This window comes from Microtus pennsylvanicus, chromosome 13 (genome assembly GCF_037038515.1).
Source record: "Microtus pennsylvanicus isolate mMicPen1 chromosome 13, mMicPen1.hap1, whole genome shotgun sequence".
Lineage (NCBI taxonomy): Eukaryota > Metazoa > Chordata > Mammalia > Rodentia > Cricetidae > Microtus > Microtus pennsylvanicus.
In genome coordinates this window covers 54,627,320-54,641,740 of record NC_134591.1, presented here as the reverse complement: position 1 = coordinate 54,641,740, position 14,421 = coordinate 54,627,320, and the positions used below count along the sequence as shown (strand labels likewise).

General features: G+C 41.1%; 1 protein-coding gene across 1 annotated transcript in view; it reads left to right on the top strand.

Moving 5' to 3' along the window:
- Positions 1-14,421, top strand: part of Rlf (RLF zinc finger) — a 70,324-nt gene that overhangs the window by 47,173 nt on the left and 8,730 nt on the right. The window contains exons 6-7 of the mRNA XM_075945047.1: positions 5,337-5,473; positions 12,615-12,756. Of these exons, the coding sequence (XP_075801162.1) occupies positions 5,337-5,473; positions 12,615-12,756 (279 nt within the window). The remainder of the gene's footprint in view (positions 1-5,336; positions 5,474-12,614; positions 12,757-14,421) is intronic.

Genomic DNA, 14,421 nt, shown 5'->3' with positions numbered 1-14,421 from the left:
ACATTTAATTGGGCTGGCTTATAGTTTCAGAGGGTTAGTCCGTTGTCATCATGGTGGGAAACATGGTAACACACAGCAGACATGGTGCTGGAGGAGCCAAGTGTTCTACATCTGGATCCACAGGCAACAGGAAGAGAGGGAGACATTGGGCCTGGATTGAGTATCTGAAACCCCAAAGCCCAATGGCACACTTCCTCCAACAAGGCCACACTTCGTAATAGCGTCACTACCCATCACATGGATGTTAGTGCACGCTTACAATCCTTGCACTGAGGAAGTGGAGATAGGTGGACTCCTGGAATTTGTTGGTCAGCCAGGGCAAGTCCCAGGCCAGGCTAGAACCAGTCGCAGAAAAAAGGTGGTACTTGATGAGTGAGTGACACTGGAGGATTGTTCTCTAGCCTTCCATATGCCTGCATATACCCAAAAGAGGCACATAAAGCTTGAGATATGAGGGTGCTGGCCCTGTGCTGCTGAGATGACAGAGGAGTGGAGAAGCCAGGAAGGTGCAGGAAGAGTCAGAGCTGTGGGTGGCTGTTGTAATGGTGCCGCAGTTGAACCTTGTAGCTGTCAGCTTCGTTTGATCTGTGATCTTTCCTAGTTTACTAATAACAAATTAAGGAACTAGGTTATAACTGCTGTGCTAAGCTCCTCAAACCAAGTAAGTAAATGAGATTTTTCCTGGAATTACTTAATTGGTTCCTTTTGCTAGTTGCTGAGTTTGCCGGGAACTGCTGTGGGAAACAGGTTTGCTGCTGCTCTACAGTGTATCTGGATTGGCAGACTGCTTGATGAAAGGATATGTATGAAAAATGTGTCATTAGGCAGTTTCATCTTTGTGCCAGCATTGCAGTGCAGTTACATAATCGGGACAGCATTAACCTACTACCCACCCACATAGGCTATTTAGCAGATACTATCATATGCAGTCTGATTAAACTTTATATGGCATGTGATTGTATCTGTTTTGTGTTTGCTTACCTCAGATAGCGTTGAACATTCTGTGTAATCTAGGCTGACTTCAAACTCTCGTTTCTCGGCCTCCTAAATACAATTACTATAGGCATGCACCAACATTTCCACCTCAGTTTTTGAGTTTTTTTGATGCAGTTACTCTTAGCTCTTGCCTGTCTCTAGCTGCTTTTGTGCTACAGTGGTAGGATGCTTACAGCAGAAACTTGTTTGCTAAAGGCTGCAATTATTGTTTGTCCCCCTTTTCCAAAAACATTTATAGACTCCTAAAATACTGATATTTGTCACCACCATCAGATGACAGTCTCCATGACTACAATTAGTCCTCTATACTCTGCCAGTGATGAAATTGAAGCCAATGTGGTAATGTCCCCAAAGCCCTACAGGTATTATGCTAATGATAGTCTGAAGTCAAATTAAAAGGTAGTTCAGCTGGCTCCTTGGTGATTTTTTTTCTACTGTATGATATATATTCAATAGGTAGATAGAGAATAGCAGTGTCTCTCCCTGCCCCTCTTTAACATTGAGAATTGGATCCAAGGGTTTCATACATACTAAGCAAATATGCAGATAAATAGTTTTAAGTATTTCTTGTAATGTGGACTAATTTGTTAAATTTATTGTCACACAAAATTATTTTAAAAGAAGCTCTGATTTTTTTTATCTAGTGATGCTTTATTTTGCAGTCAACAGTAGAATTATAAAGAGCCTTTAGTTTGGAAACTAATGATGACTTGCTGCATGTTCAGTAATTGGTGTTTTTAGTCAGCATATGTTCTAATACAGCATAGTTTTTACTTTTTCAGCTTTCAGGAGAAGAGTTAAATTAACCTGAGCAACAGCTGGGAATAAAAGTTCTTTGTATGTTGGCACCTGTGGGTATCCTAGTAATGGGTGTGTGTAATGAGAAACCTCTGCTGGGGACCATTTTGCCAAACACAATTAAGATTAATTGACTGAGTTATGTGAAAGCCAAAATTCATTGCTGGTACATAGTTAGGCAAATTAGAAATTGAAGGTCTAAAAAACAATACTTTGGAATCTGGAGTTCAAGGTTGAAACCATTTGTATAGAATTAAATGAGTTGTCGTCATTGGTACTAATGAAAATGTTTTTTAGATTTTTTATGTATATTTTTAAATGAGTGCTGTGACTGCATGCATGTATGTGTCCCACATGCATGTCAGTGCTTGTGGAGGTCAGAAAAGACTGTCACACTCTGGAACTGGAGTTAACAATGATTGTGAGCCACCATGTAGGTACTGGGAGATGAACTTGGGCATTCTGAAAGAGCAGCTTATGCTCTCAACTGCTAGTATATCTCTCCAGTCCCTAATTAAAATTTATTAGATTACATGTATTTATTTACATATTTATTTTTGTGCGCGCAAGCGTGTGCACATATGCATTTGTGTGCCTGGCATGTTCCTTGGTACGCAGTGTAGAGGTCAGAAGACAACTTCGGGAGTCCATTTTCTCATTCCACCATTTGTGTGTGAATGGATTTTTCAATGAAAATAACGAAGGTCAAGTCTATCTATATTTTTTCATTATTAAAAGGGCAAATCGTTGCAAGGACAATGTTTCAAATGTGAAATACTTATATTACTTTTAAAGAAACAGAAGCCCTACCAACAGAGGTCCTGGGAAAAGTAGTAGCTCAGTGTCGATCTGTAAATTAACTGCATATTTCCTGAGTGTTGTGGTTGTTAGGCACAGTAGCAGTTACTTACCTCTTCTCTTGATGGAGACAAGGAAATGTAAACAGGATCTAATTTACTCAGCAGGCTAACTAGCCCTGTTGGGAAATGGCACTGTCACTAGTATAAATGATAAACAGCAAATACTTTAAACGGGACCCAGTGGGAATTCAGTTTGGGAGTAGAAAAGTAAACAGGAGCATAGAAATTCTAGGTATAGCTTTAGATTAAATATAAATTAAATTAAAACAAAAACAGAACAAGGAGTTGATAGAAAATGTTTAAAAATATGTATGTGTGTCTATAAAATTCTGTTTAATTTTTTTGAGACAAGGTCTTAACTGTGGCACCGTGGCTGGCTTTAAAAGCTGTGTTGATCAGGCTGGCCTTGAACTCATAGAGAGCCAACTGATCAGATTAAAGGCATGAGCCACCACTACTCCTAACTTTAAAATTACAGTCTTTCGGGATTTCCACTGCTCTGCCTCCTAAGTGCTGGGATTAAAGGTTTGCTCCCATTGCCCAGCTAAAATTGCAATCTTAATACTTATATTTTTTCCATATGGTCATATGGGGAAATAAGTATAATCAAGAAATACACTAAGATAAAAAAGTTGTGAAGAATTGAAGACTTACCTATTTAATGTTTTATAAGTAGAGTTTCTCTAAATAGTTTTTAACCCAGGGCCTCGTGCCTGCTAGGTAATTGAGCTACCACGGGGCTGTGTCCCCAGCCCTAAGCAGTTTTGAAGAGGCGTTTTCCTAGGGCTTGATACATGTCTGTACTTCACTTCTAGGCTCACTTCTGTGGGTTGTCTTCTATGGCTGTTCTTTCATTGGACTGGAGGATTCACTGCAGAGCCAAACATAATTTTTGAGAATCCACCTAGGGGGCTGGAGAGATGGCTCAGTGGTTAAGAGCCTGCTCTTCTGAAGGTCCTGAGTTCAGTTCCCTGCAACCACATGGTGGCTCACAACCATCTGTAATGAGATCTGGTGCCCTCTTCTGGCCTGCAGGCATACATGCAGACAGAATACCGAGAATACTGTATACATAATAAGATAGATAGGTAGGTAGGTAGGTAGGTAGGTAGGTTGGTTGATAGATTGATAGATTGATTGATTGATTGATTGATTGATTGATTGATTTTAAAGAAAAGATTCCACCTAGATGGTTCATGCGGATAATCCCAGTACTTGGGAAGCTGTTTATTCAAGTTAGCCTGGGCTACATAGTGAATTCCGGGCCAACCTGGGCTACAGGTTGTATCAAAAATAAAAAAGCTTTTAAAAAGAAGGTTGTAGAAACAACTGAATTGGTAAAATGCTTGCTGTACAAGAATGAAAACCATTTGGAACCCATTTAAAAAACAACTCTTAGGACTGGAGGGGGGAGAATGAGAGGGGAGGAGGTGGAAATTTTTAATAAATTAATTAATTAAAAAAAAAACAAAACAAGCATGGTGGCACAATCTTGTAATCCCAGCCATGTGAGATTTAGGGCCAAAAGTCTGAACTGGTACAGCTCTTGGAGCAAAGCTGGGTATGGTTGGTGGTGCACGCCTTTAAACCTAGCACTTTGTGAGGCAGAAGCTGGTGGCTCTCTGTGGATTCAAGTCTGTCAAAGCTGCATGATGAGACCCTATCAAAAAACAAACATGAAAACAGATTGGGTTGGGGGGAGGGGACTGAAGGCGGGAATGAATAAGACTAACTTTTTCAGAGGGCCAGCAAGATAGCTCAACACATAGAGATTCGTGTATGTAGGCCTGACAACCTGAGTATGATCCTGGATCCCACAAGTTGGTGGAGGGGAACATGCTCTGGAGAGTTGTCCCCAAACTTCCACTTGAGTGATGATGTGCTTATATAGATGTGCGTGCACATGTGCACACCAATAATAAATAACATTTTAAAAGAGGATCTGATTTCAGAACTCTGGAAATAAAGGTTTGTAGTATTTGGGGCAGTTGACTCACAGAAAGACAGAACACTAAACAGGTCACTCCGTGAGTGTCTTACCTGCAGTGTAGCCTGAATAAAGTTAGGATGAGGAGTTCATGAGGAAGAGACAAGACAGGATGCAGCGGTGGACTGCTAAGGAGCTTTAGGATGATGAGTTTGAGGCCTTTTTGGGGCAACTTAATGAGACCTATTTCAAAAGGAGGAGCGGAGGGAAGTGCTCTTGTTACTCTCCAACCTTCTGCCCCTTTCAGTGTATTCAGTAGACATACTTATTCCTACTAAAAAATGGGGGGGGGCGTAGCTCAGTTGTGGGGTGATGGTTGAGTGTGCCCAGGACTGGGAGTTTGAGGGGAGAGGATGAAAATGACAGCTGGTATGTATAATGTGGCTCACTTATGTGGTAGCAGTGCTCATGAATACTGTAAGACTGCAGAGTGTTTAAGTCCATATTAATGACAACAGAGTGGAGCTTCCTTCCAAATGCCTGTTTCTTTCTCATCTTAGTAATTCGACAAATAAAGTGTTCGTGCCATACTGCTCAGATATTAGTCAGTAAAGTAGTTACTGTGCCTCTAACACTTGTCTGCCAGTTGTCAAAGAAATTACCAAAAATAGAAAAGTTTCCCTTTTACCTAACAAATTTTACAGAAAAAAAAAATCACCATTTTCTTTTTAACTTGGTTATCTTGTTTTTGATAGATTGCAAAGGTGGACTGTAAGGAAGTACTAGACATCATATGTAATCTGGAGTCCGAGGGTCAGGATAACACAGCGTTCATTCTTTGTACAACTTACCTTACCCAGCAGCTGCAAACGGCCAGTGTGTATTGTTCTTGGTAAGTACGCTTAGTTTGTATATACTTTGTTAGTGCATGGCGTAGTATTTAGGGTTTGTGTCAGATTTAAGTCTTAGCATGTAAATAAAATCTTGATTACTAATGAAGTGATTTAACTAAAAATGCAGTTGGTTTAATGTAGTCAAGGAAAGGTCAGGTGCTCCTTCCTCTTGGTTGTCCTGTTTCCATAGATGTCTTCTTCCTTGGAGACAACATTATGTCAATATGGAATAGATAGACATTATATTATTTTCCCTTAACTTTTATTAATATCTTCTCTGCTAACTTGTTCTTATTTGGAAACCCATTAATGAAAAGATCAGATTACCTAGGAGTGTAGCTAAAATTAGCATTAGAAAAGGAAATCTCTTTGAGTGCCAATTTAATTTGCAACCTTGGTACATGTTGCTGACACTGCATTTTTTATTTAATTTTCTTTGTATTTTGTTTGCCTCTGATTGCTTAGTTATTAAAAGATAGAAACAAATATATCCATAACCCCTTAATTCTAATTGTATTAGATTACTTAGACCAGAAGGATAAACTTGATAGGCAGGAAACTGCTAAATTACATGTGTCTTCTCAGTGAGCATCTGATTAGTGGTAAGCCCTGGCTGTTCTGAAATTCACTGTGTAGACCATGGTGGCTTCAAACTCGTAGAGATCCTCCTGCCTCTGTCTTGTAAGTGCTAGAATTAAAGGCATTTGCCATCATGCCTGGCTATAAATAGACTTTGATTTCAAAAGTTAATAAAATCCTATATAGAATTTTATAGATTCTGTGGTATATGTGTCTGTTAGGGGAGAGATGTTTCTGTATGTGTAGCCACTGGCTATGTCAGGCCTGTGGAGATTAGAAGGCAGTCTTGGGCATAGGTTTTCACCTTGCACTTTGTCTGAGACAGATCTCTGCTGTTTGCTGCTGCATATGTCAGGCTGACTGGCCTGGAAATGTATAGGAATTCTCCTATCTCTTCCTGGCGTCTTGGAATAGAAGCCCTAGAACTGCAGACTAATACTCTGTTATGTCTGCCTTGTATGAGTTTGGGGAATTCCAGCTCAGGTCCTCATGTTTGTATGACCCAAGATTCTAAGTATTTTCTTTTCTTTTTTTTTATTGAGAAAAGGAAGAAAAAAAAAACAAGTTTCCACCTCCTCCCAGCCTCCCATTTCCCTCCCCCTCCTCCCACCCTTCTCCCACTCCTCCCACTCCTCTCCCCCTCCCTCTCCAGTCCAAAGAGCAGTCAGGGTTCCCTGCCCTGTGGTAAGTCCTAGGTCCTCCCCCCTCTGTCCATATCTAGGAAGGTGAACATCCAAACTGGCTAGGCTCCCACAAAGCCAGCACATTGCGTAGGATCAAAACCCCGTGCCATTGTCCTTGGCTTCTCATCAGCCCTCATTGTTCGCCATGTTCAGAGAGTCCAGTTTTATCCCATGCTTTTTCAGTCACAGTCCAGCTGGCCTTGGTGAGCTCCCAGTAGATCAGCTCCACTGTCTCAGTGGGTGGGTGCACCCCTCGTGGTCCCTCTAAGTATTTTCAATCGTAAACCCATACATTTACTGTGGAGTTTTTCCTTGTTTTCCCCCTTTGGGTTATTTGTGATAGGATCTTATTCTGTAGCCCAGGCTAGCCCCAAATATAAGGCACTTCTACTGCCTCTGCCTCCCAAGTGCTAGGATTACAATTAGAGACATTACACCCATACCCAACTTCGGCCTTTTTCCTATTTGCATGTGTGTTTATGTCCATGTGCTCAGAGGGCTTTCTCTCAGTAAACCCACTTTCTGCTTGGGCTGCCTGGACTAGCCAGCAAGCCTCAGGGCCCCTGCTGTCTCCAGCTTCCTAGTACTGGGATGCTTAGTGTTCACCACCATACCCAGCCTTTTTATGGGTGCTGCGGATCCAAATTCAGGTCTCCATTCTTGGACATCAAGCACCTCACACACTAAACCACCCCCCAGCCTCCTCCCTCAATTTTTTAGTGTTCCTGACACAACTTTTATTTTATAGTGGTCTCCCCCCACTTCTTCACTCAGCCACTGTTCGCATGAAATTGTCTGTAGCTGGCTCTAGGATTAATGCTGTTCTCTGGAAGCAGGAAGGGATTAATAGGGATTTCCTTTTTTGTCTATGCCAAAAAAGAAAGAAAATCTTGTTTACTTAACACTTTATTTAAAAGCTTCTTCTAAGCAATTCAAAGAGAAATAGAATCTAATTACAAACAAAAAACTTTTCCTCCTTTTTGTGGGGTGGAGCTAGACTGAAATTAGATATAATCACCGCACAAAACAGCAAGTTTAAGAAAAACTTAATCTCAGATCATCTGTACAAGAAAGGTTATTTTGCCACAGAGAAACCCTGTCTCAAAAAACCAAAAAAAAAAAAAAAAAAAAAAGGAAAGGAAAGGAAAGGTTATTTTGTTATGCTCAGGGCTTTTGTGTGTTTAAGATGGAGAGCCTTTTGTTCTTGTTTTGGGAAGTATTTTTTAAGGCTGGAGTCGTGACTCACAGCTGTCATACCAGAATTTGGGTGTCTGAGGAAAGGGTGGCCGTGAGCTTGAGAAAAGCCTGCCTACATAGTGAGAACCCATTTCAAAAGGCAAAGTCTAAGCGACATTTTTGATAAGAGGGATAGCAAGATTAAAAAATACATAAAGGGTTGAAATAACCATAATTAACAGTCGCATAACACCTGGGCAGTGGTGTGGCGCACGCCTTTAATCCCAGCTCTTGGGAGGCACAGGCAGGCAGATCTCTGAGTATGAGGTCAGCCTGGCCTACAGAACAAGTTCCAGGACAGCCAGGGCTACACAGAGAAACCCTGTCTCGAAGTCACATGGCTTTTCTAGCACATACTCTAAGTTTATTCCTAGAAAATGTCACTCTTGAATTTGTTATCAAGAAAGATAGTATTTGCGCCAGGCGGTGGTGGCGCACGCCTTTAATCCCAGCACTCGGGAGGCAGAGGCAGGCGGATCTCTGAGTTCGAGACCAGCCTGGTCTACAAGAGCTAGTTTCAGGACAGGCTCCAAAGCCACAGAGAAACCCTGTCTCGAAAAAACCAAAAAAAAAAAAAAAAAAAGATAGTATTTGCAATGTGAACTACATAGCTCTATCATTTAGAATATTTTTTTATTCTGAGGAAATTTTCTTCAAAGACATTTAAAAATCCTAATAATAATTTAGAACAAAAACCATGCAACATTCACCATGCCCTCATTCTTAGAAGCTGTGTCATTAATCCCAGCTGCACACAGTTTGGGGATGGGTAGGGATGTCAAAGAGTGGGAACAGGAGTGTGGGCACTGTGGGTGCCCAGCAGTGCTGGTAGAGTCGCCCAGCAAGTGAGAAGGGGCCATTTTGAACACTGTGCACAACAGCGTGTCGTTACTCTCCTGCTTTAGAAATAAAGGCAGGCAGTTAATCCTGACATTTAACACATTTTCTGTTGTAGGTTAGCCTTTGCCTGCACCAGCATTTCTGAACTTAAACTTTGTTTTTTTTTTTAAATTTCTAGCTTTTTTTTTTTACTTTTTTTTATTTATTTGAACTTAAACTTTGTATACTGAACATTTTGCTATGGTGGAGTATTTACATGGCTGTTCTCCCGGACATACCCTGGTCTTGTATGTCATGTGTTACAGAGTTGTGTCCCTGCACATGGGAAAAGACCAAGATATTTTATTTAGCTTAATTTTGTAGGGAAATTAAAAGAGGCCACAAAGACCAGTGCTTCAATAGCCATCGTTAGGATGTGATCTTTCCTTAGTTCTTCAGTTTTCTTTTGGAGTTTTAAATACCCAAATCAAAGTGGACACTGTTTAAAATTCTTGTTTAATACATAAATCTGTCCCAAATTGTTTTTCCTACTGTACATAAACTAAAATTCCCTTTAAAAAAAGTTTATTTTATGTGCATTAGTGTTTTTCCTGCATGCATGTCTGTATGAGAGTGTTGGATCCCATGGAACTGTAGCTTTGTGAGTGCCACGTGGGTGCTGGGAATTGAACCTGAGTTTTCTGGCAGAAAGCTGGTGCTCTTAACCACTGAGCCATCCTTTCAACCTCATAAATTTCCTCATTTTTAAAATAAATATTTATATAATATATTAGATAATATGAAGATTCCTCGTCACTTCACCATTGGAAATACACATAGGAAATACATTTGTGTTTGTTTTATGAAGGGACGTACACTGTAGATAGCTTCAAGTTCACTTTGTAGTCCAGGCTAGCCTCAGACTTCAGATGACCTTCCTTCCTCAGCCTCGGTGCTCAAGATTATAGTTGTGTAATATTTCATTGTTTTCAGAACTGGGAACAGAACTTGGCCTCATATACAGTAGGCGAGTGTGTTACCAACTAAGCTATATCACCTGCTTGATTCACTTTAAAAATATATGTATTTATTTGCTTTTATGTGTGTGGGTGTTTTTATCTGCAAGTCTGTGTGTGTACCAGTGAATTCAGTGCCCTCAGAGGCCTGAAGAAGTTGTCAGATCCCTTAAAACTGGAATTACAGGCAGTTGTCAGCCATCATGTGGGTGCTAGAAATCACACCCAACTCCTCTGCAGGAATGGCAAGTGCTCTAAACACCAAACCATCTTTCCTGTTCTGCCTTTTCTGCATTTGGGGAGGGTGTTCCTTTTTTTTGGAAACAAGTTCTTGCTGTGTTGTACACTAGACTGGCCTCTAACTCATAGCGGTCCACCTCCTTCAGTCTTCTGAGTGGTGGGATTTACTTTTTTGGTTGTTTCTGGTTTTGTTTGGTTGTTTTGGGGACAAGATCTCACTATCACAGCTCTGGCTGGCCCAGACTCTGAGAGATCAGCCTTCCTCTGTTTCCCAAGTCCTGGGATTAAAGGCAGGCACAGCTGATTTTTTACAAAGATTTATGCACCTACACAGAGAAACTCTGTATTGGGTGTGTGTGTGTGTGTGTTCATCTGTGACTATGCCACATATGGGAGGCACCCTCAAGTCCACAAGAGGGCATCAGATTCTTTGGAGTTAGAGTTGCGGGCACTTGTGAGCCTGACTTGCATGCTGGGCTCCAAATCTGCAAGATCAGCAAGTATTTTTAAATGACTAAGTTTTCAAACTGGTGAGCTTGGGCGCGTGCTGTTCATGCATGCCTGTGTCTGTATTTGTGTGTGCTCAGGTATGTGTATATGCATGCAGAGACCAGTATAGGATATAAGGTTCTCTGAAGCTGGAGGAACAAAGCTGCTGTTAGCTTCTAGACATGGAGAGAAACGGAATTCTGTCCCTTTGTAGAAACAAGAGTACTCTGTTACTGAACCATCTCTCCTGGCCCAAATGGAGATGTCTGTTTAAGGTTTTGTCTTTTGTGTTGTTTTTGAGACTGGCTCTTGCTGTGCATCCTAGCTGGCCTCATACTCACTATGTGGCTCCAGCACTTGAACTAGTTAGTAACAGTACTCCTAACAGCCTCTTGAGTGGCAAGACTACACATGTGCGACCATTGCCTGGCTCTAGGTAGTTAAATAGCTTACATTATGTATCCTTTAATCTTTATAATATGTAACTGGCTTTTCCCCCCCGCCCCCCAACACACAGACAGACTTGAGATGGAACTTAGGAGTTTTGCCCATACTGAGCAAGGGTTATGCCACTGAACTATCTCCCCAGGCTTCACATACATATATTTTGACCGTTAAGCCTTTTTAAAAATTATATATTTATTTTTGAGACAGTATCTGTCTACAGAGACCTGGCTGGCCTGGAATTCATGATGGCTTCGAGCTCACTAGTGCTGCTTCTGTCTCCCAAGTGCTGGGGTTAAAGGCATACATCACCACTCCTGCCTTCAGACATTCTTTTTTACTTAAGATTTGTTTTTATTTTATATGCATGCATATTTCGCCTACATGTAAGTATGTGAACCACATGCATGCCTTGTGTCCTCAGATGCCAGGAGAGAGAGTATAGGATTCCCTAGAATTAAGAGTTGTAAGCTGGGAACTGAACCTGCATTCTCTGCAAGAGCGTCAAGTGCTCTTAATTGATGAGCTGTCTGTCCAGCCCTCTCCTCTTTATTTCTAAGCATATGCAATTTATAAAAGTCTCATTATGATTTTGAAGTTTCTGTTGAAATACTTAAATCTGAATAAAGCAGTTTTCTGATGAAAGTGAACTGTTGGCCAGTGCTCTAATTCCAGCACTAGGGAGGCATAGGCATTTTGACCTCTGAGCCATGGTCTGTGTAATGGAACGTAATCTCAGACTAATAATTTATTTCCTTCAATCTTTTTATTACATCCATAATAAATAGTTTTAGAATTTCGGTGTTGTAACTATTTCCCAGAGTGCCATTTTACTTAAGCATTCAGTAACATAGGCCTAGCAGCAGCATCACATTTTGGAGTCAGAAATCAAGTGTCTTTTGGGATGTTGACAGGCTGCATATATTTCCTTACTACTTGCCCAGTTAATGAAACGAGGTTTAATTTGCTCTATATAAGTAATAACCAACGTAAAAGTTAAGCCTTTTAGAACAAGAGGGTCCCACAAAGCCAGTTTTCATGTATTAGGATTGAAACCTTGTGCCATTGTCCTTGGCTTCTCATCAGCCTTCATTGTCCGCCATGTTCAGAGAGTCCGGTTTCATCCCATGCTTATTCAGTCCCAGTCCCGCTGGCTTTGTGGGAGCCTAGCCTGTTTGGATGCTCACCTTCCTGGACCTGGATAGAAGTGGAAGGACCTTGGACTTCCCGCAGGGCAGGGAATCTTGGACTGTTCTTCATTCTCAAGAGGGAGGAGGGGGAGGGAAATGGGAAACGGGGAGGAGGTGGGAATTTTTTTTGTTTCAACAATTAAAAAAAATAAAAAATAAAAGAACAAGAGGGAATCTAAGTAAAGGGGAAAAGTTAATGTCCTAATAAGGAAATAGTTGTTTTTTGTCTTTGGACAGACAAGAAAGGAATCGGAACTTTGAGAACAGATTCTTCACAGTGTTACCTATTTAGGGGCAAGTAGTGGAAGATGTAGATAGCTTTTCATTTGGTTTCTGTTGTCTGTGTTGTCAGCTTAATTTCATTGACCCAGAAAAAAAGAGGTGGTCAGGAGTGGGGCAGCAAACACCAGTTTCAATACTTAATACAACTGTTTTCTTCCACAGGGAGCTGACTCTCTTTTGGAGTAAACTGCAAAGAAGAATTGACCCGTCTTTGGAGACGTTTTTGGAACGCTGTCGGCAGTTTGGTGTCATAGCTAAAACACAGCAGCATTTGTTCTGCCTGATTAGAGTCATACAGACTGAAGTGAGTAGTTTCTTCCTTCCCTGCTAATCATGGCAGTTTCTCAGGGAATTGACTGACCTCTAAGGAGCCACAGATTCGGTTTGGTTGGTTGAGACAAGGTCCCAAGTAGTGCAGGATGCCACTAAATTTGGTCCTCTGCCTCCTCATCAAGTGTTGGTTTCTGTATGTATGCTCTCATGACTGGTTCCTTGGTTTTGAGACCAACCTTGAACTTCACTGCTTGTCTCACTGTTGTCTTTATTGCTAGGATGAGAAACTGGGATCCTGGGAGCTGCAATGTGATGCTGGAATTTAAACCCAGGTTCTTTAGAAAACTGAGCAGTGTGTGTTCTTAACCTAGACTCCTTAACTTAGATTTATGTCTCTTTTTTGTTTGTTTGTTTGTTTGTTTTGTTTTGTTTTTCGAGGCAGGGTTTCTCCATAGCTTTGGTACCTGTCATGGAACTAGCTCCTGGTCTACAAGGAGGCCTTGAACTCACAGAGATCCACCTGCCTCTGCCTCCCGAGTGCTGGGATTAAAGGCATGCGCCACTACCGCCCGGCAGATTTATGTCTGTTAAAAAAAAAATAGAAGTTATTTCTGTGTGTATGCACATGGGCACGAGAATATAATGGAATCGGTTCTCTCCTAACATGTGGGCCCTAGGGAATCAACCTCAGGTTATCAGTTTTGACAGCATGTACTCTTGCCTGCCGAGCCATCTTACTGGCCCTGTCTAGATCTAGATGTAAAGAACCAGTCTGGATCGTGTACTTACTGTAAGGTCAACTGTTTGGAGACTTATCTGCAAAGTCCCTTTTGTTATTACATGAACACTAACATATTTACACATTCACCCTTAAGAGGGAGAGATTGTGTGAAGTTGAATGCTAACCAAGAGGGGTTGTTTTCTTATTTTTTTTTTATGGGTTAAAATTAGTTTATGATTATGAGTGTTCTGCACTGTATGTGCACCACATGTATGTCTGGTGCCTGCAAAGGCCAAAACTGGGTGTTGGATCCCCTGGGTCTGGCATTTACAGATGGGACTAAAATGCAGGTCTTCTGGAAGAGCAGCAAGTGCTCTTAACCATTGAACCATCTCTCCAGCCCTGTCTAGGTTTTTGTGAGTTGTTCTTTTTTTTTCTTTTTTAAAAAAGACAAGATCTTGCTATGTAACCCAGGTTATCCTCAAACTCAAAGCCATCTTGCTGTTTTGGCTTTCCTAATACAGAAATTTTATGTATGAGTCACCAATGACAGCTACTAGGGGTTATTTTTTAATTCTACACAGTTTTAGAAATACGGAGTAAAGGGTAAGCTACTAGATATTAGAGAAGGTAGGGTTTTCGGTTGTTTTGTTTTTGTTTGGGGGGCCTCGCTGAGGAATTTCAGTGCACCTCTAGTTTTTTAACTCTCTTGGATATGGGTATGGACTATCCTTGCCTAGCCTTTACACGGTATCCACCTGAAGGACAGAAGAGATATGAAGAGGAAGGAGGAACTAAGCATAGGCTCTCTTTATTGAGATTCTTAACTCAAGTCTATTGACGAGAGCTATATAGAAATTTTTCTTTCTTTGTATAGCAATGTAACTAGGTAGACAGGCCAGATTGCTTTATAGACTCCATATAGAAAACACACATAGCTTCCATATTAGTCCCATCTTAGTCCCATCTTAGACT